Source organism: Solanum verrucosum, unplaced genomic scaffold (genome assembly GCF_900185275.1).
Source record: "Solanum verrucosum unplaced genomic scaffold, falcon-dt-bn FXZP01000218.1, whole genome shotgun sequence".
Classification (NCBI taxonomy): domain Eukaryota; kingdom Viridiplantae; phylum Streptophyta; class Magnoliopsida; order Solanales; family Solanaceae; genus Solanum; species Solanum verrucosum.
In genome coordinates, this window is record NW_026020464.1 from 1682226 (window position 1) to 1709097 (window position 26872).

General features: G+C 32.3%; 3 protein-coding genes across 4 annotated transcripts; all 3 read left to right on the top strand.

Moving 5' to 3' along the window:
- Positions 1-13369: 13369 nt before the first annotated feature.
- On the top strand, positions 13370-14375 carry LOC125808784 (glycine-rich protein 23-like). Its single transcript, XM_049488447.1, has 2 exons — positions 13370-13454; positions 13917-14375. The coding sequence occupies exons 1-2, from the start codon at positions 13374-13376 to the stop codon at positions 14241-14243; spliced, it is 408 nt and encodes a 135-aa protein (XP_049344404.1). The 5' UTR covers positions 13370-13373; the 3' UTR covers positions 14244-14375.
- A 1099-nt stretch (positions 14376-15474) lies between these two features.
- LOC125808710 (glycine-rich cell wall structural protein 2-like) lies at positions 15475-15909 on the top strand. Its single transcript, XM_049488365.1, has one exon. The coding sequence runs from the start codon at positions 15475-15477 to the stop codon at positions 15907-15909; it is 435 nt and encodes a 144-aa protein (XP_049344322.1).
- Positions 15910-16811: 902 nt separating this feature from the next.
- On the top strand, positions 16812-24102 carry LOC125808726 (uncharacterized). Of its 2 annotated transcripts, XM_049488380.1 has the most exons (7): positions 16812-16885; positions 18185-18277; positions 18955-19089; positions 19179-19268; positions 19965-20114; positions 21010-22601; positions 22968-24102. In XM_049488380.1, exons 1-7 carry the CDS (start codon positions 16814-16816, stop codon positions 23863-23865), a joined length of 3030 nt encoding a protein of 1009 aa, XP_049344337.1. In that variant the 5' UTR covers positions 16812-16813; the 3' UTR covers positions 23866-24102. The 2 variants fall into 2 exon arrangements, with proteins under 2 accessions (XP_049344337.1, XP_049344338.1); XM_049488381.1 differs by lacking the exons at positions 16812-16885; positions 18185-18277 and having other exon boundaries at positions 18963-19089; positions 19165-19268.
- The last annotated feature ends 2770 nt before the right edge of the window (positions 24103-26872 follow it).

A 26872-nucleotide genomic window follows, 5' to 3' on the forward strand; every position in this document is an offset into this window, starting at 1 on the left:
AAATTATATGTGTTCAACTCAAAGTGTCTGATGTTATATTTAATAGGTGTCAAAATAAGGGCGAACAACATTCTTGCACCCTCTTTCACATTCAAAAGTTCAAGATTTAAGTTTCGTGTGAATGTAAAATATAAAATACCTTCTCAAGAACAAAAGCTTGAGTTGAATCGGAAGAATTTGTAAAATTTCACCCTCTTATAGCCCGTACAATGCTATGCTAAAGGGACTAGGATGGTTTTACTCTAATAACATCAGAAAGGTTGAAGTCGGGACTGATTCTTTGCTACTTGTCCAATGGATTACTAATACTTCTAAACCTCCCTGGACCATTTAAAATGATATCCAACATATTAAGAGGGGGATACAAAATTTTGAAGTTACTACCATTCAACATACTTATATAGAAGGTAATCATGTCGTTGATAGATTAGCAAACTATGGAGTGGAATGCACATGCACAGAATGGCTCTCTACACCTCAACAATTACCTATCGAGGCAAGGGGAGAATATAATATGGACAAACTTGAATTCCCGTGCTTCAGAAGAAAACAGAACTACAAGACCATATCTCTGGAAAGGAACTTGGAAAGTGTTTATACTGATAAATTATGCAGTTATACTTGAATGTATTAGAAAAGTCACATTCTTGAGATGTTTACAGAAGTAATCAACTTGCTATAGGTAATATGGAGTGTGTTTACTACAAACTAATTCTATTTCACTACATGTCATTGCTGCATGTATGAAGTTACTAACTTAAACATCAACCATCTTACTCCTGCAAGCTCGGACAAAATTGTCTGCTTCTAATACTAATAAAGACTGTTACAAAAGTTCATAGAATGATGATAAAGCTAGATTTATGGAAGTATATTTTTCTTGTCTTCACTGAAAGGAGAAGTGAGAACTTTGGCTAACTTATCACATACGATAGCCTTCACTGACTTGTGCTCTTTAAGAAACACATACCCAATTTTTTAGACTTGAGTGCTCTTTAGACTTCTATTTTTTCAATTGAACCTTTTTATACTAGCTTTATAATATGAAGGACCTATTCATTTCTGCAATTTACTATGGCTTCTCAATGCATCATTTAGTCATCATTATGTGCTTATGAACTTCTCCTAGCTGTCTATTAATGTTGATCTGCTTTCATCTCATCATCACATGGAAAATGCTTACCCGGGCTCCAATATTGCTGATGGTAACCTTGATAAATGGTGAGGCAAAATGTGTGGAAGCACAATTTGATAAAGACACAATAAGAAAAGCAATATAAGTGTTAAGAAATATATTTGGGTGTGACATTTCTGATGCCACAAACAAATTAGTCCCAAAATTTGGATTCTGCTAAGTTTGACTGTCCAACTTCTTATGTGTAATATTGGATTGAGATGAGCAACATAGAGAGTGATTCATATAGCTGAACCAAATTTATTGATAGGCAACTATACCACCATGTGTTTTCTTAAGTTTTATGAACTGTCTACACTTACAGTGGTTTGTCCAAACAGATTGCGGAGGTCAAAACCCCCGCAAAATGACCACCGCAAAGTGGTTACAGCGGTTCTCCCAAAACCCCTACAATCAATTTGCGACAGACTATAGAATAGCGTTTTCTTAAACCGCCGAGACAATAGATTTCGGGGTTTACAACCCCCAAAACTTCTAATTTTAACCCCTGCAATTTAACAACTCTTTTGTAGTGTCATTAAACTATATTTTTTTCATGCTGATCAAAGCTCAATGTGCATTTAAGTGGATTAGATTATTATGAAAATGGTAAGGACATGAGTGTTATCAAGCAGATTTTTCTTCAAAATCATTATTGTGTTGACAAGCACATTTGAGAAATAATCATTTACTTTTAAAAAAAAAAAGGGGGTGGGGGGGGGGGGGGATAAGTACTACCTTCAGAACATAGATACGAAAATATTCAGGTAAAAGTAAAACCAAAACTGAAGCAGCACAATATCTTGTAGTTTAGTGCAACTAAATAGACTTCCCTCTTAATTGAAAATAGACAATTTCTAAGACATTTACACGCTTTCAACTAAATATTTCAATCTTAGCTTACTGCTGATGTCCATGTTATCTCACAGTAAAAAACATTTACTCATACATCGGCACAGATAATCTAAAAAACAAACAAAATATAGCACATATATTTCAAAACTCCATCTACAACACCACTCCAGAACATCTGAACTATTTAAATGAACACACAGTTTAAATGAGAAGGTTATTTCGAACTAAAATTGCATCTAACCTTCAAAACGTACAAAATAAAAACATACTAATATAGATTGTGATTTTGGAATATACCAACAATTGGGTGAGACTGATGAACGAGAAGAAGGCTGGTATATATAAGTTGAGTTCCTTAATCTATCTCCATCACCACAAATCGTATACACTCCCGTAGATTCCCCAATTTATCCAAACGATGCCGGAATTCATTGAACTATTTCTCCAGTTTTCAGACGAAGACAAAGAAAGATTAGGAAAATCACCACATGTCATCAAAGTAGAGAGACAATGACTTTACCGATTGAAGAACTCGATAAGGTTACAATGGAGAAATATTGGGCGGAAACGAGGAGGAGAGGGAACTAGGGTTTAGGGTTTAATTTCTTCTTTGGAGAAGAACTTTATTTTAGAGTTATTAATTAAAAAGGCTTCCTAACTTAACAACCGTTGAACCATCCACCAATGTTAATTTAATTTAGCACTAATCTAGAATTAACAATGAGGACCAAATTTTGCCCACCTACTTATTAATGGATCGTATGTAGCAACTTCATTCTCACGCAGATATATTTCTGCTACTATTAATATAAATTGATTCACTTTGTTAATTTAATATATTACTTTGTTATTTTTATTATTGAATTTTATTTATTATTATAAATAATAATTAAATTGATATAAAGGGTTATCAATGATTATCTTTCATATTTTGTCCAATTAGAAATTAGTGAGATCTGATAAGAAATAAATAAATTGGAGGGAGAGTTAAATATTTTGGAGGGAATGCAATATTTTAGTGAAACTTTTAGGAAAACTATATGGCCACAGTTTAAAGTGTTGTTTTGACTATTATAAAAATAGTACACTTTAAGGGGGTCGTTTGGTAGAGTATGTAAGAATAATGCTGAATATGATGTATTAGTAATGCATGCATTAGTAATACTTGCATTATTTCTTATACATTGTTTGGTTTGATGTATTGGAAATAGCAAGTCTTGTATAAAGACTATTAAAAAAATATTTGTTTACAAAAATACCCCCACATTCTTTTACAAAAATAATAGAGTAATAATTATTATTATTATAATTATAATTATTATTAATATTATTATTATTAGAGGGTAGTTTTGTCATTAGTTAATCTAATGCATGCATTAAAACCATTGCATTGCTAATACCTAGAAATCCATGGTATTAGCAATACACACCTTAATACACAATAGAGTGTATAACTAATACTAATGCATAGGTTGAAAAAGAGTACCAAACAAGATACTAGTAATACACAATGCTAATGCATGCGTTATTTTTCCTAATACACTCTACCAAACGACCCCTAAAAGTGTAGTCATATATGTAAATAAGCGTTGTCAATTATATCATGATGTGGCAACGCTTATAAAGTGTAGCATATATCACTAAAGAGCACACTTTACAAGTGTTGTCAACATTAGTGTGGCCAAAATCTAAAAACTAAGGCTACACTTTAAAAGTGCACCCAAATATATTTTAGACTACACTTTACAAGCGTTGTCCAGAATTAATGTGGCCTTAGGCCTAAAATGTTGCAGTGCCTCATTCCACCTCCCTAGCTCCGCCCTTGAAAACAAGTAATTTGATCTACGAATATTCGATGTAAAAATTCTTCTTCTAAAATAATTTTTTGTATTTTTTTATATTAACGCCTGCATCGCATAAGCTTAGCCAACATAAAAAGGTATGACCAAATTCAAAACGAGCACGATCGTGAATAGATTTTTGTGAATGATAATCAAATGAGTAGACACAAAAATCATATAAATTACATTTACATATATACTTACCAACTGTGAGAAACAAGAGAATGAGAAGAGCACTCCTTAAGATTTTTTCAGCCATGATAGAAAAAAGACTGATTTTGATTTCTATAATTTAGGGTTTATAAATGACTTTAGAGTGGTACCATAGTATATATAGGTGGTAACATATATATATTGAGTTTAATTTTTTCGTTTAATTAATATTTTATGTGTTTTGGTCAAATTAATACTTAATGTGTGACTGTTAACTTGGTCAATTTTTAAATAAAATTAATACTTTATGTTTATGTGTAACTGTTCAATTAACCTGGTGATCCTTAAAATATTACTTTTAACAAAGATTATCCTTCAAATCTTTTTAATTTGAGCAACTTTAATTGGTTTGTCACCTCACGTGTTAGATTAACGTAATTCCTAAGAATATTACTTTTAAGAAAAATTATCCTTCAAATGTTCCTAATTTAAGCCTTTTTAACGATTTATCACCTCGAGAGTCATTAAATTAATCTGACCATTTTTAAAAGGGAAAATTGTATAAAATAACAAACTATTAATTCAAATTAAATGCTATAACCAATTTGATTTGATTGTAACCCGTAACAAATAGTTTTCATTCGCCTCTCTCCCCAGATTTCTCGCTCTCCAGTCTCTCACTCACCTCTCTCACTTTATACAAACACAAATTTATAAAATGTGTTTGTGTATGTATAAAGACTTAAAAGAGAGAGAAAATTGTATATACAAATACAAATACATATGTTTTCGTCCTATACACTTATAATTATACAAATACAGATCTTCCCTTGTCAGTTCTATTTTGTCTTTCTCTCTTTCTCGCTTTATACAAACACAAATTATACAAATTACAATGTATAATTTGTGTTGTATAAGTGAGAGAGAGAGATTTTGATATACAAATGTTTTATTTCGATTCAATTGTATACAAATTTAAATTTTATGCAGATATACAAACACAATCATTGATACATATACATAGTAGTTACATATATACAATTATCTAACCGATATACATATACAATTGCTGCGCTTTTATACAAACGAGAGGCATGCTAGCAATTTATACAATCTAATGCTCCATAACAAACATAAAATTTGCTATGGAGCGCAATTATGCAAACTATAGTTATAGCATACAAAGTGTGAATGCATTTCTTTTTGTTTATTCGGCGAAACTGTTAAATTGGACCGTTTGATCCTTCTTAAAACAATACTATAAATTAAATTAAAAAAAAGAACCATTTGATCCTTATCGCTATCACGTGAACATAAAAAAAAAGAAAAAAAAAGAGAAAGCTCTTTCAATAATGCAGGTATGTAAATTGAACCCTCTGGCCCTTTCAAAAGCTATTTCAAAATCTCTCAATTTAAAAAAAAAAAAAAAAAGACTTCAATGACTTCTTTCCTTTTTTTTATAACATTTTAATTTCAATTTTTCAGTTGACATATTTAAGGCTACAAGATTAAAAAACAATTTTATACATTTGAGATAACTTTAATTTTAAATAACAAAATTCAAAAATTTTATTTATTTTTTTAAATTTCATGTCAAATCAAACCTCTGGCCAGAGGGTTCAATTTACATACTCAATCTTTTTGAAACGGAGTAAGTATGTAAATCGAACCCTCTGACCCCTTATAAAACTCTCTGGCCCTTTCCAAAGCTATTTCAAAAGTCAAAAAGTCAAATGCAAGTATCTATAAATATGGATTCTGTGTATTCATTAAGGTGCAATAGAGATGGGGGAGCAGGATGAAGAAGTTGGAAGGGAGTTGGAAATTATTAGCACTACTAATGATGCCTTTCCGTTGATAAGCTCACCTGTTTCAAATAACTGGCAATTTCAGCGGAAGATACAGGAAATGGATAAGAAATTGAAAAAGAAGTGGGGAATTGTTGGATCAATTAGTTTAGACGACCTTAAACAGCATTTTGGCAAGAAGCGTGAAGACGCTGCAGAAAGCCTTGATGGTAAGCTTCTGTTACGGTTTTGCCCTAACCTTATTTAAATTTTATTTTTTTTAAAAGAAAAAATAAAATATTATCATAAATGTTTTTACTTTTTTGGAAAGGAAAATATAATATTCTTTCATATTTTATTTATTTATTTTTTAGAGAAATTTTTTTGAAAATCTATAAATTAAAGATCCCTATTCTCATAGCATAACACAATAAAATCATCCACAATGTAGTTATTTAAGAGTTTAGTTTATGAGAGATTTTCTCCCAATATATTTATGTTTTTCCAATATTAGTTTTCAATACATAGGTCGTTTGACCGAATCATATCAATAATATATCTTTAATATACTTTTATTTATCGTGCTTCCGCATGACACCTAATTACCTTCATAACCCAACAACTTCCTCTTGGATTTTCAGAATAAGCCTATTTCTGTTCTTGTTAGGAACTCTGTCTCTGAAGATATATCCGTAATATGTGGTCATCTTACTATGTAATCTTATTTTTACAGTGAGTGTCTCCACATTTAAGCGAATTTGTAGAGAAAACGGAATCCGCCGATGGCCATCTAAAAAAATAAAGAGAGACAGGGTTTTACTCTCTAATATAAGCAGCAGTGAAACTGTCCCAGTAGCTGATGGCCCACGGATATCAATCTCCACTGCTCCAACTGCATTTGCATCTACCGTCAATTCCAATCAGCAGAAATCATGGAGTTCTAATCTATCAGTAGATAAAGAAATTGGAACATCATCAAATGATCATGTGCTGAGAAACGGTGACGAAGAAAACATTATGATTCAAGAAGGGGACTCAGCCAATAGAGAAGTCTTGTACAAACCACAGGAACTCGAGCGTGCCTGTGATGGGACTAGTCATTTGGAGAAACAGTACTTGGGAAAGGAAAGACTCAGTTGTAATACTGAAAAGGAGGTCATTGTCTCCGTGGAAGGCTCATCATCTTACGATTTTAGAAATGTTTCGGAGCCAAATCAGGTAATCTTACAGAGTATGATATTTAAGTTTAGATGATAATGTTTCATGTTGACTTAGTTTTCCTTTTATCTTCGTCCTACTACTTCTTGCAATTACCGTAATCAATGGAAAGGGAAACAAGCATCTCCATATATATCCAAGAAATTGTCTTTCTATCTTCACATCATGATCCTTCTCAAGTATAATTAAAAATTACCAATCAAGAAATCGTCCATTTTAGACCGTCTCAATTGATAGCTTATCCATGGCTACAAGCAAGTTGTTTTGGGAGGTTTACACTTTATATTTACGTAAATTGGAGAGTAACATGCTATGTTTTGTTCAACTACAGAAATGGAGATTACTTATTCTTTCATCTGTTTAATATCATCAGGGTCATCTAGCTGTTTTTTCTTGTGAAGTTGATAAAGATCAAATGATCTCCACGGATCACTTGGAGTTTGGATGTACACTTGAATCAATATTTGAACCTGCACTACTACAAAATGATACAAGGAGGGTGAAGTTGTTTTTCGACGAGTTGATTAGGGAGCCTCTATGGGATCTCGCTGACCCAGACACTGTAGCAGCCATGGAAAAAGTTTTGACCATACTTGCTGACAACCACTCATTGTTTTTCAACCCCCCTCTCTCATATCTCGCTCGCCTCTATCCTCTTCTTCAAGTATCGATTGCATCTCTCTTCCCCCAAACATGTAGCTATAATTCGTAATTAAGCAAACTATAGCTATAAATTTCTAATTAAGCCCAAACTATCATCATTTTTGAAAATTTCCCATCTAAATCCCATCCTATTTAGAGACAAATTAAATTGAGCTCAAGTGCTCAACAGACTAATGAATGGATCTGAAGCAATGTTAATGGCTTGACGGGCTGAAACATATACAAACTTTATAACAGGTGAAGTCGTCCATAAAATTATATTATTAACTCTACAAAAACTTTCATATGAATATGATGTATACATTCTCTAACACATGAAGTGACAAATCGTTAAAAGTGCTTAAATTAGAAATATTTAAAGGATAATTTTTGTTAAAAGTAATATTTTAAGGATGATCAAATTGATCTAACGTGAGAGGTGACAAGCCGTTAAAAGTGCTTAAATTAGGAATATTTTAAGGATTGAATTTTTTAATAGTAATAATTTAAGAGTGATCATATTAATCTAACACGTCATGAGGTGACAAATCATAAAAAGTGCTTGAATTAGTAATATTTGAAGGATAATGGAAAGAAATTATCCGCATCGGATGTATACACCAAACAAATGCAATTTTTATTATTACGTAATTTAATGAAGTAAAACACATGTTAATTCATTAAGGTTAAGTAAAATCAACTATAAATTTAAACATACGGCATGCATGTATTGGATTGGTGTATACACCCGGTGCAGGTAAGTTTTACCCCCTCTAGGATTTATCTATCCATTTGTAACTTAGTTTTGTTATTTCTTGAGTTGAAATTCAAATTGTGGTTATAAAAGTTAAATAACAATATGTTAAAATTTAAGTGAGTTCAATTGGGCGGGTCATGACCCAACCCAATTTTTTACTCATTTAAGTCCAAAGTAAACCATGGGACGATTATTACCCAATCCGATTTCTATTTCAACCCATTTTAATATCTCTAATCTCAACTCAACCCACTCATTTGACACCCCTAATTACGCGTGTCAATCATCATATTCATGTGAAAGTTTTTACTTCACCATGTTATGAAGTTTGTATTGGATGTTCGGATTCATTTACATATGGTATCAAGTCTAAATTTGATCGTGAGCCCATTTTGTATATGTTTCAGCCCGCCAAGCCATTAACATTGTTTCAGATCCATTCATTAGTCTGTTGAGCCCAATTCAATTTGTCTCTAGAAAAATGAATATATATGGGAAAATTTTCAAAACAACAATATTTTATCTTTTAGTGGGACTCCTTAGCAACAGTTTCATTATTTATTAAAAATGTCATTATTTTAGTTTGTTAATGGATTAATTATGTATTTATTTTATTTTGATTAATTTGAAAGAATACAAAAATTAATAACTGAAAAGAGAAAATCATGGAACGAAAAAATTCAAAAAAGGTTTTAAATACAAATTAGTTACCTTTTGAAAAAAATTATAAATCTCCTTCTTTCTGTCGAGACTTTTTTTTCTTTCTTCTTAAGAACATCATTTTTTAAAAAAAATAATTTAGTTTGTCTTCCGAATCATTCATCTTATAACTTTCAAAGATTCTTCAAGTTGAATACGGCATATTTTTTGAAACGAAAATTTTCAAAATTGAGGACTATAAATTTGTCGCATCCAGTGAACAATCGAAAAACAATCAGGTATTTTTTTTCGATTTTGGATGAAATATTCGCATATGTCGAGTATAATTGTTGTTTTTTTTTCTGATTAAATAAGTGAAATCTTTGTATGTATTGAGATTTATAGTTTTTTACGGATGTTTTGTAATATAGGAATACAAGCATAACAATTCTGGACAGCGTACAACTATGGAGTAAAAAACATCAACTAATTAGTGGTTGTATACAAATTTTTGTTGACTTGTAGTGATTGCTGGATACAATTAAGTATTGGATACAATTAAGTTGTATTCAAACTAAAATGTATTTATATTTCAGTTTGTTATATTATTATTATTTCACTGAAAATATTATTTTCGAAAAACATAGAATAAGTTGTATTAAAATAATTGTATTTATATTACAATATCCAGTTTTGTTATTTTATTAGTATTTCACTTTAAAATTGTAGCAACTATTTTTCTAGCTCAGTTTGTATTCCAAAAATAATTATGTATTTCAATATCGTTTTGTATTTCAAACGCAAAATGAATACAAATAAGTTTGTATCATTTCTTAATTCGTATTTATATGTAATGATTAGATTATATTGGGATACAATCAATAACATTTTTGTAATAAATAAAAGAAAAATATATTTGGTAGTTATGTAATACAATTTTGATCACTCGGATACAATTTTTAGTTTTCACTATGAAAGTAAAATATCAGTTTTAAGTTTTAATTTGAATGGTAAAGTGAGCACATAAAATGCAAAAGTTGTTGGTATACAATTATGATGAAAACATAATAAAAAAAGAAAGTTTCAGTTTTGGAGAACACCGATTATATCGAAGTTTGAGTTGTGAATTCTTCTTCCAAAGTTGTTTGTCAACGAAATTTTAATAATTTGCATTTCATTTGGCATACTTATTAGAATGAATACAAACTAATAAAGAAATACAAATGTCATTATACAAACCCAAACATGAAAATCATAATGAATACAAATACACATAAATATTGTAATGAATACAATTTAGGAAAGGAAATAAAATTCTCGAAAAAATACATTACGCTGTGAAAAAAATAAATGAATACAAATATGATTCTTCAAGAACTACAGATCAATTTGACATACAATTTAGCATCCATATTGAAATGAATCTCGTATTATACATAGCATTTGCCTCAACTGCAATAGCCGATTCAATCCAATGCCACAAAGTTCTATTGAAAGCAACTGTAGTAAGAATAACTTGGGGGAAACTTGTGGCACCTTTAATGGGGCCATTGAAATTGATCCCAGATCCCTTAGTGCCAATACCATGAAGAGATTCTAACCACCATTCATATGCTAGTAATCACGTCTTGGAGGAATTTCTGAAATATTAAAACGAAATTAGAAAAAAATTGTTTAAACGACTAAAAATCTGAAATACATAAATATTAGACGAATATGTAAACAAACTTGAATAAAAATAAAAAAAATTAACTGAAAATCCGTAATATGTACAATTCTAAATAAAACCATAGATGGTGATATTGAAAACAAACCAAAAGAAATCTAAATAACTAATCGATATTACCTTTACCAAATTCAAAATTTCTTGAATTAATCTCTAGATTTTGTTTACCAACCGATTAATCCCTTGAATTAATCCACCAATTTTGTTGAAGAATCGAGCTTTGAATATCTTGTGTTTCAATGTGAGCAAAAAACTTGAAGAAAGAGAATCTAAAAACGTGAAAATTGAGGGAAAACAAAAACTTTAATTGTGAAACATGAAAGGTGGGAAATGTCTAAGATGTGGGAAGATATTAATGGATAGTTTTGTATTTGTTTTTTATTTTTAATCTGTTATTGGTTAGAATTTGATCCAATTATGGACTCTTTTGATTAATAAAAGGAAATATAAATAATAAAATATGAATACAAATTATTTTTGAAAATATTGGCATTCTGTCATTTTAAATAAATATTTTAAAGTGTTGTTGTTTTGACTAAATATGTTAGGTATTATGACTATATAACTAATTTCTCCTATATATATATATTCAATCTATTATGTATCTTATCACTAATTAAGAGTTTTCTACTTATCTTACACTTAGATACATGTATTTTTGCTACCAGATATACAAAAATAGTGAGAGAGGCAAGCGAGATTGAGGAGAGAAGCGATTGAGATTCCTATGTATCCCATATACAGACGAATCACAGTAGATACATGTATTTTGAGTTATTCACATGTATATATGGGATACCAGATACATGGGAGAGTGACGAACGAGGTGGAGAGAGGTGAGCGAGATTTGATATGTATTCCAGATAATGCAGATCCACTTGGATACAATGTATTTAGAACAAATTACACGTAAATTTGACCTCATGTATCTGAGATACATGTATCTGGACATATCTGGAGGCACCAAAATCTAGTAAGCTACGTAATATTATTGCAAACTATAGTGTATCTAAGTAATTAATTAGCTTCTAAACTAGTGGGATTAATATAAGTTATCCTAAAAAATTAAATTGTAAGTGAGCAATGAATTCGTCTTACTAAGAGGTTTCATTATGCAAATTGCAACAAATCATTGGTAAATAAGGTATACTAATTAGCTGATTAAATTAGAACATAGGATTACGACTATTAGAGAAAAGTATATAGCGATCGTTCGAAATAAAAAATAAACACGATTAAATATTATTTGATCCCAAATAGTAGTCATTTTTTTCATTATACAATCCCGATTAATTTAAATTTGTACGACATATTATCTGTTACGAACTCACGCACCCCACACACCACCCAACTAGAATATAGTAGAAGTTCATTAATTAATGGGTCAAGAAAAATGGTTGTTCAAAGTTGTGCAACATATTAATGTGTTTTACTGCATTCTAATTGCTACATGTAGCTGGTCGCCTACATTCCAAGTCAGAGAAAAAACTTGCTTTCTATTTCATTTGTTTCCCTTTAATGAGACTGTAAAATGAGCTAAATGAAAAGAAAAGTATGAAAACTTACTTTCTGCGTTTCAATTTATGTGATAGTATTTAATTAAAAGCTTATTTGAATTAATTTATTTTAGGAGTTTTTAAATAGTTTTGTAGTGTTTTTTTTAATAGATCGTGGTGTCTAGGCCACCTCTCATCAACAACAGGATAACTCTATCCACCAAGACTAAGGCAAATAGAAGAATCACCTAGTGTTTTTTCGTCACCGCTGAGTTTTGAACCTGAGATCTCAGGGTTCTCAACCATTTCATTGACCACTAGTCCACACCCTCGAGTGTACTTTCAGAAAACTCAGATAATCTGCAGCCGCTACAACTTCTGTCACAATTCTACCCTTCGGGTGATCACTCTATGGTGCGCACTGAGTAAATCCCCCACAATGTAATAGCTTGCAAATCACACAAAAATGTAAACTATACTAAATAAGCCTTATGCAACAAACTCGATACAAAATGCATTGAAGCGATTGATAAGTCACTTTATAATCATGCTAAAGAAAATATATCTTTAATCTAAATGACTTCACTCTTTCTTCCTATGCAATAATCGATATTCATATTATGATCCGATTAAATTTAAATTTGAGTATGCTAACTATCTATTTCTGAAACAACACTTTCAATGATTCTTTTCTAATGGTCCTACTTAAGAAGCAACAAGTGTCATGCAAAGAGCAATGAGAGTTACATGCATGGCCTCTGAATGGCTTGAATAACGTGAAATACATAAAATTATCATACCTTTGGAATTTGTTTTTGATTTTTGGTCCACCTAACTCTGTCATATCAATAGTCAATACACAGAAAAAAGACCACTCTCGAGATTGTTAAGGCTTTATTTAATACCCTTCATTTACTATATAGTATCCTATTTAATTTCTTCAATTCTCACAACTGTCCCCTCCCTTTTTTCCTTCCTATAAATACCCCTCATCACCATTTTTTATACACAACAATAGAAGTAAAAAAAATTACCTTATTTTTTCTTGTGTGTGAGAGAGAGGGGTAATAATTTAGAGTGAAAAAATGGCAAGTAATTGGTACATAATGTTTGTGTTTTCACTTGTAGTACTTGTCCATGTTGTTACTGCAAGAAACATTCCTCAGGTTCGTTGTTTAGCGATAGAAGTTGTCCGTCACTATTTTTTTTTACTATATATATATATAAATATAATAAGAAGCCCGAGTACAGATTTGATGAACCCAATAATTTTGCTCAAATATATAGTGTATTTGTATTAAACATGTACAAATGTTTAGTTTACGACCTAGTTATTAACACTTGAAATCGTCAAAGTAAAATTCAGAACCCTTAATGTTAAAATTTTGGCTTATGAATTTATAAGAGCACAAAATATCGTTACATTAACGAATTGTTTTTACTTGTTACAAGAGGTAATTTAATTAACTTGACTTTATTTTCCAACTTTTACGGACGGTTATCTCATATACTTATTTTTTCGTGATCTGATAGTGTAAAAATTAAACATTATATATTGTAGCATGCATCGTTACGTTCTTTTGCTGATATATTTCTAACAAAAGTAGTTCCTAATTTGTCTGCTTCAGGCTCAGAGTGAGGGTGTAACGGTAAACACGGAGGTTATAAGTAAAGCTCCAACACCTAGCAAAGGCCTTGATGACAAAAAGAATTTCATCTCATTTGGTGGAGTTGGTGGTTGGGCTGGAATTGGTGGTTATGGTGGTGTGTTGCCTACTTTTGGTGGCATTGGTGGCGCTGGTGGAATAGGCGGTGCTAGTGGAATCGGAGGGCTAGGTGGTCTTGGTGGATTTGGTGGCGGTGTTGGTGGTGTTGGAGGACTTGGTGGTGGTGGTGGTCTAGGTGTTGGTGGTGGAGTTGGTGGTATTGGTGGCATTGGTGGTATCAAACCCTAGGAACATTTTAATTTGTTGTTGTAATTTTGTCTAATGAAACTTTATTTTAGTAGTGCATGCATGTCTAATTATTATCCTACGTTTGTATTTTTGAAGTTTTCATGTATTAGTAGTATTTTCCTAAGTTAATTAGGACATTTACTACTTTGTTTAGGTTCAATTTTCAAGTCATTAGAAGTCATGTTGGTTTGACTTGTTTCTAAGTTATCAAGTTATCATCTACTATATGTTTCTGGCTGAAAATTATTGTTTCCTTTTTATCCTATACTCAAACTACATACTCCCAACGCGCGTCCTATATTAGTTGATCATTTTTTATTTTGCACGATGCTTAAGAAATCATAAATAAGATTTTTTTTTTTTACTAATTTATCCCTTAAAAACATCTTGGGAAATTTACAAACAAATGTGAACATTTTAAAAAAGAATTAATTGCAAGGGTAATATAAGAAAAAATATATAATTAATACTTTCTTGATTTAGTAAAGTAACCAACTAATATGTGACAACTATTTTTAGTATAATGATCAATTAATATGGGACGGAAGGAAAAAAAGAACCAAATGCATAAAGGTTCTATCGTTCTGATTCGAGTGAGAGCCCAAACTGGTGAGACAAGAAGATCTTGATCGAAAGCTCCCATTGGCGATTATTCAAAGCTAGCTTGAAAATTTTGAATTTCTAATAACTAAGCTATTATAGTCAAATATATAATGTATTGAAATGCACAAAAACGTCATATACAACACTGAATTGTCAAAGCAATATAATCCTGAGATGTTATATTGTTATATCATATTATATGTTCTTTATAATAATATTTCGTTACAGCAATCAAAAAAATTCTAGACAAACGAGAACGATAAAATTTCTGTCTAATTATTGTCCAAATGGTGCAAAAGTTCTCAAAGGCCCTGAGATTCTGGCTTTCTTTGATTATTTTGCGTCACTTTCTGTTTGTAACACATTATTAGTCGATACACTTTCTTCCTTAATTTCTTTCTTTCTTCTTTTACTTAGAATTCAATCTTCACTTTGTAGAATTAAGCAGCTAATAAGGCAAAGATTATGTCACTTTTACCCCCAAAAAAGGGTCTTTTTGGTATGTAAAATATGTTCATACTTGTCAATTCACGTGAGGTACATAGTTTTTTCTACGTATATATATGTGCATTGTCTACTCAACAAATATAAGCATTCAAAGTGGTTTAATTTTCATAGTTTGAGAGACATGGCTCAATTATTGTTGTTGGTGTTAGCATTTTTCCTCATGATGATGAACATTAATATTCATCAAATTTCAGGCACTCATCCTGATCTAGTGGTCGTTCCTTACCCAATTAGCCCCGCGTCTTCACCATTACCTGGTGGAGATAGCGGTGCAGGAGGTGGTGGAGGAGGAGGAGGTGAAGGAGCTGGTACAAAAGGTGGTTATGGTTATGGAAGTGGTAGTGGTTCTGGATGGGGAAGAAGTGGTGGAGGCGGTGGTGGTGGTGGAGGAGGTGGAGGTGGAGGTAGTGATCGAGGACAACGTGGTGGAGGATCAGGCCAAGGTATTGGTTGTGGTGCAGGTCAGGGTTCTAGTGGTACCGATGAAAGTGTTCCAATCCCTAGTCCTAGTGTCAAGCCTTGGATGACAAGGAAAGTTTTCCCAGGCTTTTACTAGTCATGAGTCATGACTAGTAAAAAAGGTCACGTACTTAATTGTAATATGACGCAATAATATTCGAAATAATATTTTCTTTTGTACTATAGTACAAAGGATAAATAAGTCATAAATAAAGAGATATAAGTTATGAAATTACTTATGTTTATTATACATGTGCTTGAACCTTTATTGTGAATGAGTATTTGTGATCTTCCAAGTTAATTATATATATGTACATGCACTGCTTACTATTTAAAATTTCGATTGCTCGATATAATATTGTTGGAATATTTCATATTGATTAGTTTGGTTTGATTTTAATTTTGGTATAATTTTAACCAAAGTCACAATTTAGACGTAAGTGAGGGTTTCTTCTCATCCAATATAATCTTACAAATAAAAAGACTTAAAAAAATTGATTTGAGATAAGCTAGAGTAAATCCTAAGTTAAGGGGTAACACCCTTATCTTGAAATCCTTCGGCTTCGATATAAAAGTTAAGTTAGGCCTAATCTATATCGTATAAGAAATTTAAATTTGCACTCCAATATAAATGTTAATTTGGTTATATGATTCTTTCTCACGTAGATCAACAAAAATACAACGTACTATAAATGATCTATATATAAAAAACTAAAAATACTCGCAAAAAATATTTCTTTTTATTCAAATTATAAATAATATAAAAAAACATTTCATCCTCAAAATAGTGAACGGATGCAAAAACATAAAAATAAATTAAAATGGGGTGCCTGTGCTAATACTAAATCGAACAGGTATCACTATGTAAATAAACTTAAATCAAAGGGTACTAACAAAAACGTATAAATTAATCTTCAAGTCCCTCTCATTCTCACTATAAATAATTTTCCCATCCCTAAGGCGGGAAAAATTGGGAAGAAAAATTCACACACGGAGAGAAGATGAAGAAGAACTCAAATTCAAAATCCGGCAGAGATCTACAAAGCTTAGTCGAAGCCATCAAATCATCAGATGTAAGCTTTTTTCCTCTAATTTCACTCATTTGATTCATCTGTTGTATCATTTTTATAAATTCCTTGTATTTTCAGAATTTATTTCGCTGTAGTTTCGTTGTTATGAGTTGCATATTGATACTGGAACTAGTGTTACGTTGTTTTTAAGTTTAGTTTCTCATTTAAGGCGCCTGTGGTGATTGTGTAGAGGTCAAATTGACTGATTTTAGTTTCAGTCATTTGATTCAACTGTTTGCACTGTTTTCTATGTAAATTTACTCGTTTTCAGATGTTAATTCGATATAATTTCGTTATCATGAGTTGCAGTTTGATACTGGAAGTAGTTTTTAGGTTTAGTTTCTCACTTTAGCTGCCCTGTGTTGATAGTGTAGAGGTCAAATTCACTGATTTCAGTCATTTGATTCAACTGTTTGCACTGCTTTTGATGTAAATTTACTCGTTTTCAGATGTTAATTCGATAAAATTTTGTTATTATGAGTTGCAGTTTGATACTGGAAGTAGTTGTACGTTGTTATTGGGTTTAGTTTCGCACTTTAGATGCCCGATGTTGATTGTGTCGAGGTCAAATTGACTGATTTCAGTTTGTCATTTGATTCAACTGATTTACACTGTTTTCTCTGCAAATTTACTCATTTTCAGAAGTTAATTCACTAAAATTTCGTTATTGTGAGTCACATTTTGATGAAATTGCTGTTGGAAATAGTGTAAATTGTTATTTAGGGTTTAGTTTCAGTAATTTTTGACTAGATTCAACTTGTTTCCCACTCTTTGGTGCCCTAGAGCAAACTGACTTATATCATGTTTAGTCATTTGATTCAATTGTTGTATCATTTCCTCATCACGTGTTTAAAAGTTCCCTAGTAGTTTCAGAAGTTTATTTCCTATAATTTCATTATTATGAGGTGTAGTTTGATTATCTATAAGTTATTCTAGATTAAATATGAGGCAGGATTGTTGTCCGATGTTCTGTTTGTAGATAATGCGTTGAGTCTGCGAAATTAAAATGTTATTAGGGAACCTTCTCTAGTAATAAGCATGTAGAAATTTCAGTTTCTTCATGGAAGCATTTGTAGCTTCATGGACATTGTTCCTCCTGACTAATATATCTATGTTTTCTGTTCTTTTCGGATGCTTTTTATACTTGTTTTCTCTACTTGATGGCTTTCACTATGTTAAATGTTTTCTTGGATCATACCTAATAACTCTTAGCTTTTTGCTAATCTTAAGTTATTCCTTGATATAATTTTCTAGTTATTTACATCCTAAGTTTGATTCAATAGTGTCATTTCTATCCGACAGGTTGTTGAGAATCGTGTTGAATTGCTTGATGAACTTGGTGAGCTAGATTTGACCGAGAAATCAGAAGTGGCTTCTCTTATAGAATCCTTACAAGTATCCTGATGACTATTAGACATACTTTTCTTGATTTCACAGTGCAGTGCATAGATTAATTGGATTCAGAAAGGAAAATTTAGATTTCCTTGTAAAAGGAATCATGAGACAAAAACACTAGGTGATTTCTTCCTGATGTTGGTGGGAGGTGACATGTATCCCACAATATTAGCCGAGGTGCGCGCAAGTTGATTGGACAGAACGGTTATAAAAATAAGAAGAGATGAAATAGAGAATTCATTTGTTGTCTGTAAAGAATAATAAACTAGGAACTAGATTGTGGTTCAATCATTGCCATTGGTGTAGGAATTCCAAAATCCAGTTACAAGAAATGATTTTCTATAATCACACAGAGACTACAAGAAAATTTGATTGAGAGAGCTGATCTTCCTAGGCTTGAAATGACTTTCCATGATTTCTTCTTTGCTGATGTTTAACTTGTTTATTTTTCTAAGAAAACAGAACTCCTGATAATAGATAAGGGCTTTGTTCGAATGAATACATGCGAGCTACACTAAACCAAGTCAGCTTCTCTTTCTCTTCATGTTTTATGAATGATGTTGCAACCAAATATATGTATTCCGGAAGATGTGGATCTCATTCTTCTGGTTAAGTAAAACAGCTCATTTGATCTCATTTTAGTAGCTACTTTGTTATCTACCTTAACATTTTACTGGACACTCTGGGAAGACTTCACATGTCTTGACATTTCTCAATGCAAATTGAACAAAACCATTTTGCACGTGGCTGCAAAATATTTGCCGTCAGACATATCTGCAAGCCTAGGACAGTTTCTAGGTCTGGGAGCCAAAGTAAGTGTTGTTTTATTCCTCATCTTCTTAATTATGTAGTCAGTATTCATGATTATACATATTGCTTATATTAAGTTCTTAATCACTAGGCTGCTGTATGGTGTAAAAAGCATCTACAGATGACACTCATGTCGACTCAGGACTCACCTGAAGAAGAACATAGCAGCCTCTTTTATCAGGTCAAATCATTACCTTTTAGTATACTAAAACAAGTCACTGATAAATCTGGATTTGGTTGTACATTTTTAAGAGAGGTTCTCATATATCCTTTGAGTCCTTGAGATCAATCTAATTGCAATTTTCTTTATTTGAGTCTGAACTTTATATCATAGTCGTCCATCTGCATAACAATCAAAAGATTATAATTTCTTGTCTTGTGAAAGCGGTGAAGGTACTCTTTTCTGTTGCTTTCCCTAGCAGGTAGACCTTTTTTTTCTTTATAATATGAATTTTTTCTCCATTCCAACTTTGATAAATTCACTGCATTTTTTAGTAGCAGTGTCTGGCATGGCAATGTCAAGTACTAGCACCACATGGATACACAAGTGTAGTCACCCAAACAAAACTGACCAAATCATCTGTAACACTTTAAACTGAACTGGACCACATGAGTTGAGTTTACCTGTTGATAACATTATTGTTGTGTGTCATGAAGCTGATTGATTTAACTGGCTAAACATCCAACCTGAACTGTGCAAAGTGGAATCCCCTTGTGGATTCTGTAGTCATGTTTCTAGCATTAGACAATTAGCTGGTGGTTGTTTTATTTGCCTTTGCATTTCCTTCAAATGTAAGTTTCCTTAACTTTGAAATGCATGTAGTGTCTGACACGGCGATCAAGTTGTACTTTTCTAACAGATCTTGTTTCTTATCAGTTGCTATTGGATTTGCTTGGCTACTCTGCCTCTATTTTCGCAGCTTTGACCAGATACCCCATTGCGGTTGACAAGGGGTTAATGTCTATTATTGAAAATTTCATCTTGGAGGAATTAAACCTTATAAAGGATTGTATTTTAGCAATGAAGGTATTGATTTCTTATTTATACTGCTCCGCATGTCGTGTTTCACGTGAGTACTTTTATTTTAGCCTTTTCCCCTCTTCTGGAAAGGACAAGTCTCTTACCACAAAAATGTCAAGAAACTCTTCCACCATGGAGCTAAAATTGTTATTTGTGATACTCTAAATATTAAATCGTTAGCACTGCATAAAAACATTGTCATTATTATGCCCAAACCTGCTGCAGAACCTTTTGTTTGTCCAAGTACCTGCCACCATGCCATTGCAGCAGTTTGGCATTTGAGTTAAACTTTTATTATATTAGCCACTTTGATCTCAAAAACTGGGTCAAATGTCTCCTATTTTTTGTAGTAGTAAAAGCAACAGGGTGCACGCCACTTGGCAACTATTTCGAGTAACGAGAACGCAATAAATTGCTTGATTTCGTTAGACTTGTAATAGAAATATAAATTGAGAGATGATGTCCAAACCTACTGAAAGTTGGTTGAAAGTCACAATGATTTGCATATTCTTGAATTGAAAAAAATTTCTCAACCAAATTTCAGCAGATTAACTTCTCAAAAATCATAATATTGGATTTAACCATACATTGCACACAATATAGGGCTTGGTCGTATGGAAGCAGTCATACTACTTCCATTAATTAAAATGAAATGGATAAAAAGAAAGCATTTGTACCACCATTTCATGTTTCACTCATATCCTTTTCCCATCTTTTCCTTCTGAACAATCTCTAGCAAATATGATACAGAAAATGCCTTCTTATTCTCATAAGCAGATGTAATAGTCAATACATGCAGAATACAGACGTAGGTATATGCTGTTATTATCTTTAGTTGTACTGTTAAGGCCTGTTTGCTTTTATTATCTTTACTGCTCTAAACTTTCGTGATTATCTCCAGGCAATTTCCTCATTTGGTTCAGACGTGCAGAAAATTGCATTGGAAGTTCTTGATGCTCTGATACGATTGTGTAAGGTATATTCCCATGGCATAAACTGGGATTCTTACCTTAAGATGGAGGAGGAAAGAAAAGTTATGGAAAGTGAAGAGGCTGAAAGTGCAGATCATGTCAACAAGATAATGAAATTTACGGTTGAGAAGTTGTGTGAGTTGGGCATCCTTGCAGCTAATGATGGAGGAAATCTTGTGAGCTTAATTAATCTGTCATGGAAAGGTGTAGTTAACTTACTTCAGCTTGGCAAGGGTTCTTTGGCTGTAAAGTTGAATGTAGGAGACATTATTCTGACTCTTATTTCTCTGGCTAATGGGTCTTTGAGATGTGCGGCTGAGACTTGGTCATCCCCATTGAAAGAAGCAGTTTCTGCAATGGAAGCTAGAAGAGTGTTCCTTCCAGTCAAGTTTTACTTGATTAATGCTGTGCGAATTATCTCTCAGTACCCATCCGAGGCATTTTATGTGTTCAAAGATATAATATTATCTGTCATAATGATCTCAACCTTTAGAATATTCCTCATTAAAGATGAGCAGCTCAAATTTGCTGGTGATGCAATTTCAGAAATCTTGGAGCCGACATCCTTTCATATGCTTAACTCTTTCCTTAACTCAGCTCAAGTGAAATCAGAGCAGAAATTTCAAATTTTGGAGTGGTTGTTTGGCGATGAAACTGATTTGGATAATGTCCCCATAGGGTGCAATATTAACGAAGCTAGTAGCATGAGTGCAATATTTTCTGTAAGTTCTGGCACTATGCAGGGAGCAAAGATACTATTTATTGGTCGAGTAGCCTTGTTTGTTAATCTTCTGAAAAACTCACCTGATATTGAAGATGATGCAAGACTAGGGATGGCTAGAAAACTTGGATGGTTATTGTGCATCTGCACTGATAAAGATGTGTATTCTTCCATTCTTGTCTTGGAACTTCCTACAATGTCTCGTACTAGACAAAAACAAGAATCTGATGAGCTCCTGTTCCATTTCATTATTAATGCCTTGAAAACCTTCATGATAGTTACCTCTTCAAGTCAAGCTTGGTGTGAAATAGAGTCTTTTCTTCTTGAAAACCTTTTTCATCCCCACTTTCTTTGTCGTGAGATTGTTACTGAACTTTGGTGCTTTATCTCACGTCACGCTGACGGAGTTGTGGTAGATGACATTATTGAAAAGTTCTGCTCATTAATGAAGTACACAGAAGCTCCTGACGTTGCACTAAATCCTGATAGTCTCGTCAGAAAAATGGCGAGATTTCTCTGTGTGCTCGTTACATCTGGTCCAAATTCTATGGTAGATAAAGTTTATAAGACAGTGCTTGCATATAACACATCAACCTATTCATCAGTTACTTACTTAGCCTTGCTTATGGAGGGATTCCCACTAAATGCACTTTCAGAAAAATTGAGAAGTGAGGCAAAGCAACAAATTGTAACTCAATACTTTAACTTCCTTGGGAGTTTTGGGGGTACACTACCGAGAGAAGGCGGCTCTGCTGTTTATGGTGCTCCAGTTTTTGCTCTTTCTGCCGCTCTGCAGTTTCGGTATGTGATCAGCTCCTTTGCATGAATTGGCTAATTCTCCAAACTTAATTGGCTAACTACAAATGTTTATTCTTGTTAAACAGAAACACGGAATGTTGAAATTTACAGTTTTAAGCTTATTGTGGAACAGAACTATTTAAACTTTTTCTTATTACCTGCATTGAGTGATAAAATAAAAGACTTAGAAAGTTGGTGTTTTAGTTATAAAGCAAATGACTATCAGTGTTAGTGTGCTTTTGGCCTCTGCTCTATAATTGTAATAGATGTAGCTTTTATAAGACACTATCTATGTTTTTACTATTGATAAGTTCAAATTACCAACTTAGATTCAATATGTTCCTTTTTTCCTGTTTTTTCTTGTTGCAGCCTAATCAGCATATCAGATGCTGAGATGAAGACTATAAAGTTCCTTGCTGCTATTATTCACAAGTATAGAGATTGTTCAGATATCAAAATAAAGGATAAATACCGCAGGCTTCTTAGTGAGACACTAGGAATCATTTCTAACATGAAGCATTTGTATACTTCCAATGAGATGGAAGAAGTCATTTTGGCCCTTCAGAACCTCTTCATCTCTGGACCAGCATTATCAGATGGAAAATTATTTCAATGCAAACCAAACTTGTCATCTTTTATGGCTGGCCTTGGTGAGATTGAATTGGAAGACCGAGAGGACAATGCAGTGAGTTCAGCTGTGTGGGAGCTGTATCACATGTTACTTAGAGAGCGACACTGGGCACTTGTTCACCTCACTATCACAGCCTTTGGATATTTTGCTGCTCGCAGTAGTTGTAATCATCTCTGGAGATATGTACCTGAAGATGCAGCTCTTTCGTTTGATCTGGCAACAGGAAAAGAAGCTGATGAGGAGAGATTTATGTCTGACCTGAAAACATTTCTTGACAAGGAATCAGCATGTCCAAAGATAAAACCTTGTCCGGACACAGTTAACATGTTTGCTATGGATGGTCAAATGCTGAAAGAGACCTTGAAAAAGATAAAAGATGTTGATCCGAAGCTTATGGTCTGTGATCCCATGGAGGTTGACAATGAAAAGCAACCCAATAGAAAAAGAAAATTTCCTAACAGAGTTACCAAAGGAGTGGAATTACTGAGAGATGGCATGAAGGTTATGGGTGATGCTCTTTCCGAGTGGAAGCATAACCATTTCGACTCCACTGATATTCGCGAAAAATTCTTGACTCACTTCTCTCACCTGGAAGATGTGGTTACCCACTTAGTGAGCCTTGCTGACAGTGGCTAACTTCTACTGGAATAGTTCACTTCTGCAGTGACTGATGCAAATTATTATCAGGTATTTGCATTGGACTTAATCTGTTATGGATAATGGTGCATCTCTAAATTTGTCTATAATTCTCTAAGTTTAGTTTTGGTTGAACTCAAGATAGCACGGTATGATTTTCTTTGTACTTCTATTTACATATAAGTGAAGCAAGTTCAGAATTGGCATAGTTAAAACAAAAGTACTTGTACACTGTTGGAGAAAATGAATGTTATTTTAGTGAACATCTTGAAATTTTGTAAGTCAAGTGGTATTTGGGTAATTAGACATTCAGCACATAAAGATCTCTTTGATGAATTCCAGTGCCGAGTCCAAGTCTTATGAATGACCATTAAAAACTATAGGACAAGGACGTATATAATGCTTTGCATAATAAGATGAATTCAATTGATAGTGGAAAACTAATGAAGAACATACTAATGATTATCATGTCATTAGCAAAATCCAATTCAACTTTGTCAAAAAGCATTGCTCATACTCTATATATTCTAGAGAGTTTGAAACTTGCTTGCCATATTTCTTAGAACACATCATATTTGGTATAATTCTACAAGTGGGGGCTGAGGAGGATGGGGTTTACGCAGCCTTATCGAAGTTGTTTTCGATAGATCCTCCTCTCAAGTAAACTACACTGACAGTGTGACAAAAAACTTTTTGCGACTTTCTTTGACAGTTACTTTGATCAATTTCTTGTGCAACATTTCAGTTAATAATGCCTTTTAAATAAACATATTTAGAGATGTAGAAATTCATCTGAGAAGAAACTACCAAATATTATTCACCAATGAAACAAAGAACCTAAGTATGATATTAAATTCCTTCTTCTTCTTCTTCCCATTCATAGAACCTAAGTAGTAGAAATGCTCCATTCTCATTAATCTGCCAAGTGCATCTTTTGTTAGCACACCTACTCTTATCTCTCTGGTAATCAAAGAAAACACAACTATCTCCATAATATTTACCAGCTCCATAATCCATGAAGCATGACAACACGTAATTACCACCAGGTCTCGGGAGGTCAACGTCGACTGTAAAAGTCTTACTCGTGCCTTGTGTTAGTGTAATTGGTACATATTGCAATCCATTTAAGTCACACTCTAAGTGTAACTTATTCTTGAAGGATATGGAATCGTAGATGTCAATAATGTATCTCTCTGGTTCAGAAGCTACAAATAAACAAGTGATGAACAAAAAAAATAGGACAAGGATTGGAATTTTTAGTAGTACTATAGAAGAAACCATTTGTTCTCTTTTTGTTTTTTCTTGTTCATTCTTTAGGATTATTATGTCCTTTATATAGTACATAGTTTTCTTGTTCTCAGTCCTTATAATGATTTAGTTTCTATGAATATACAGTGTCTAATTTGAAAAGGATATTTGTTCTCTTCCAAATTAGGGAAAGTTTGATTATGTATATCTTTATATATCCAATTTGAAGTTTTTCTCATTTTAGCCAAATATATTTATTTGATTTCCTTTTTTTATTTTTTATTTATTTTCGATTTTCCGTAACATGTGCATTCTTTGTCTATATATTAATTATTATAATTGTGTAGGATTTTTATTGTTACTAGATTAGTGTACATGCTTTTTTATGCAAGATTCAATCTCTATAAAATTGAACAGTCATGTTACATAAAAGAACAGGTTCTAATCAGCCAATATTGATTTTAATAGGATATCTATGAACATTGGTACTCGAGACGAGGGTTTATGAAAAAAACACTCTCTACCTTCACGAGGTAGGGGTAAGTTTTGGATATATATACTCTACCCTTCAATTAGTTAAGTTCTTAATTAATTGAAGTTAAATGGAAGACTATAAAACACTATAAATATTTTTTGCATCATAACATATATCATCAGAGAGAACATTACAAGGAGTGGTTCTAGGCCTTCCTTTACTAAGAATTAAAAGTACATTATGATCATCATAGAGTTTATAACGTACTATCATGATGACATTGTCCAATTGAATATTAGATTCTGTTGTGAGTTGAAGAAGAGATATAAACCAGTTGGCATTAGATTCCAAGTGCACCTTTTGTCTGCAATTTCACACCTAGGTATATCTCTACTATATTTAAAAAGAAGAAAACTTCCAGACCTAGGACCAGAAGTCATGTTACAAATTAGTGTAGCTTCTACTTGGGCACCAACATCAACAGAATATTTATGAAGATGAGATTGTCTAAGACTAACTCTTGGTTGAGTAATACCGTTAATTGCACAATCCATGTCTAATGGATTGATTAACTCATCGATGACATTTACATTGAAGAAAGGCATGAAGAACTTTGTAGTTGTACCATAGAAGGGGAATGATTATAGAAAGAAAAAGAGGTAAACTAAAATTGACAATTGAAATTTGAGTGAAGAAGACATTTTTTTTTTCTATTTAGTTACTTAAGTTTTTGGAGTTTGAGTTCTTTAAATAGGTAAAAAATATAAGAAAAGTGGAAAACTTAATTTATTAAGTTTTTAATTCTAGATAAACACAATCTAGAGTTAGATTGTATAGAGGAAAGTATATTAAAAAAAAGTTAAAGAATTTCCTGTGAACTATCAAGTTTAAATCACTCTCTATTTTGACAAAAAATTAGAAATGATTTCTCTTAGAACAAAACTTTAAATTTAATTTTTAATTATAAACTTAATTCTTTGGAAAATAAGAAAAGATTTCACGCTGGTACAATTGTGCATCATTTGTTTTTTCAGAGAAAATATTTTGATCGGTATGAGAAAAATTTTAAAAATATTTTGTTAGGAAAACATATTCCAGAAAACATTCTAACACTCCATTTTGGTCTTAATTTATTAGAACAACAGAATTTTGAATAAATAAAATAAAAAATATTGAGCTTCGATATAAGCTATTAAATTTTTGAATACGGCATAATACCAAAAAGTATCCGTCCTAGCTAAAAACCAACTCCCTCTGTTTCATTTTAAATGTTTCGATTGAACT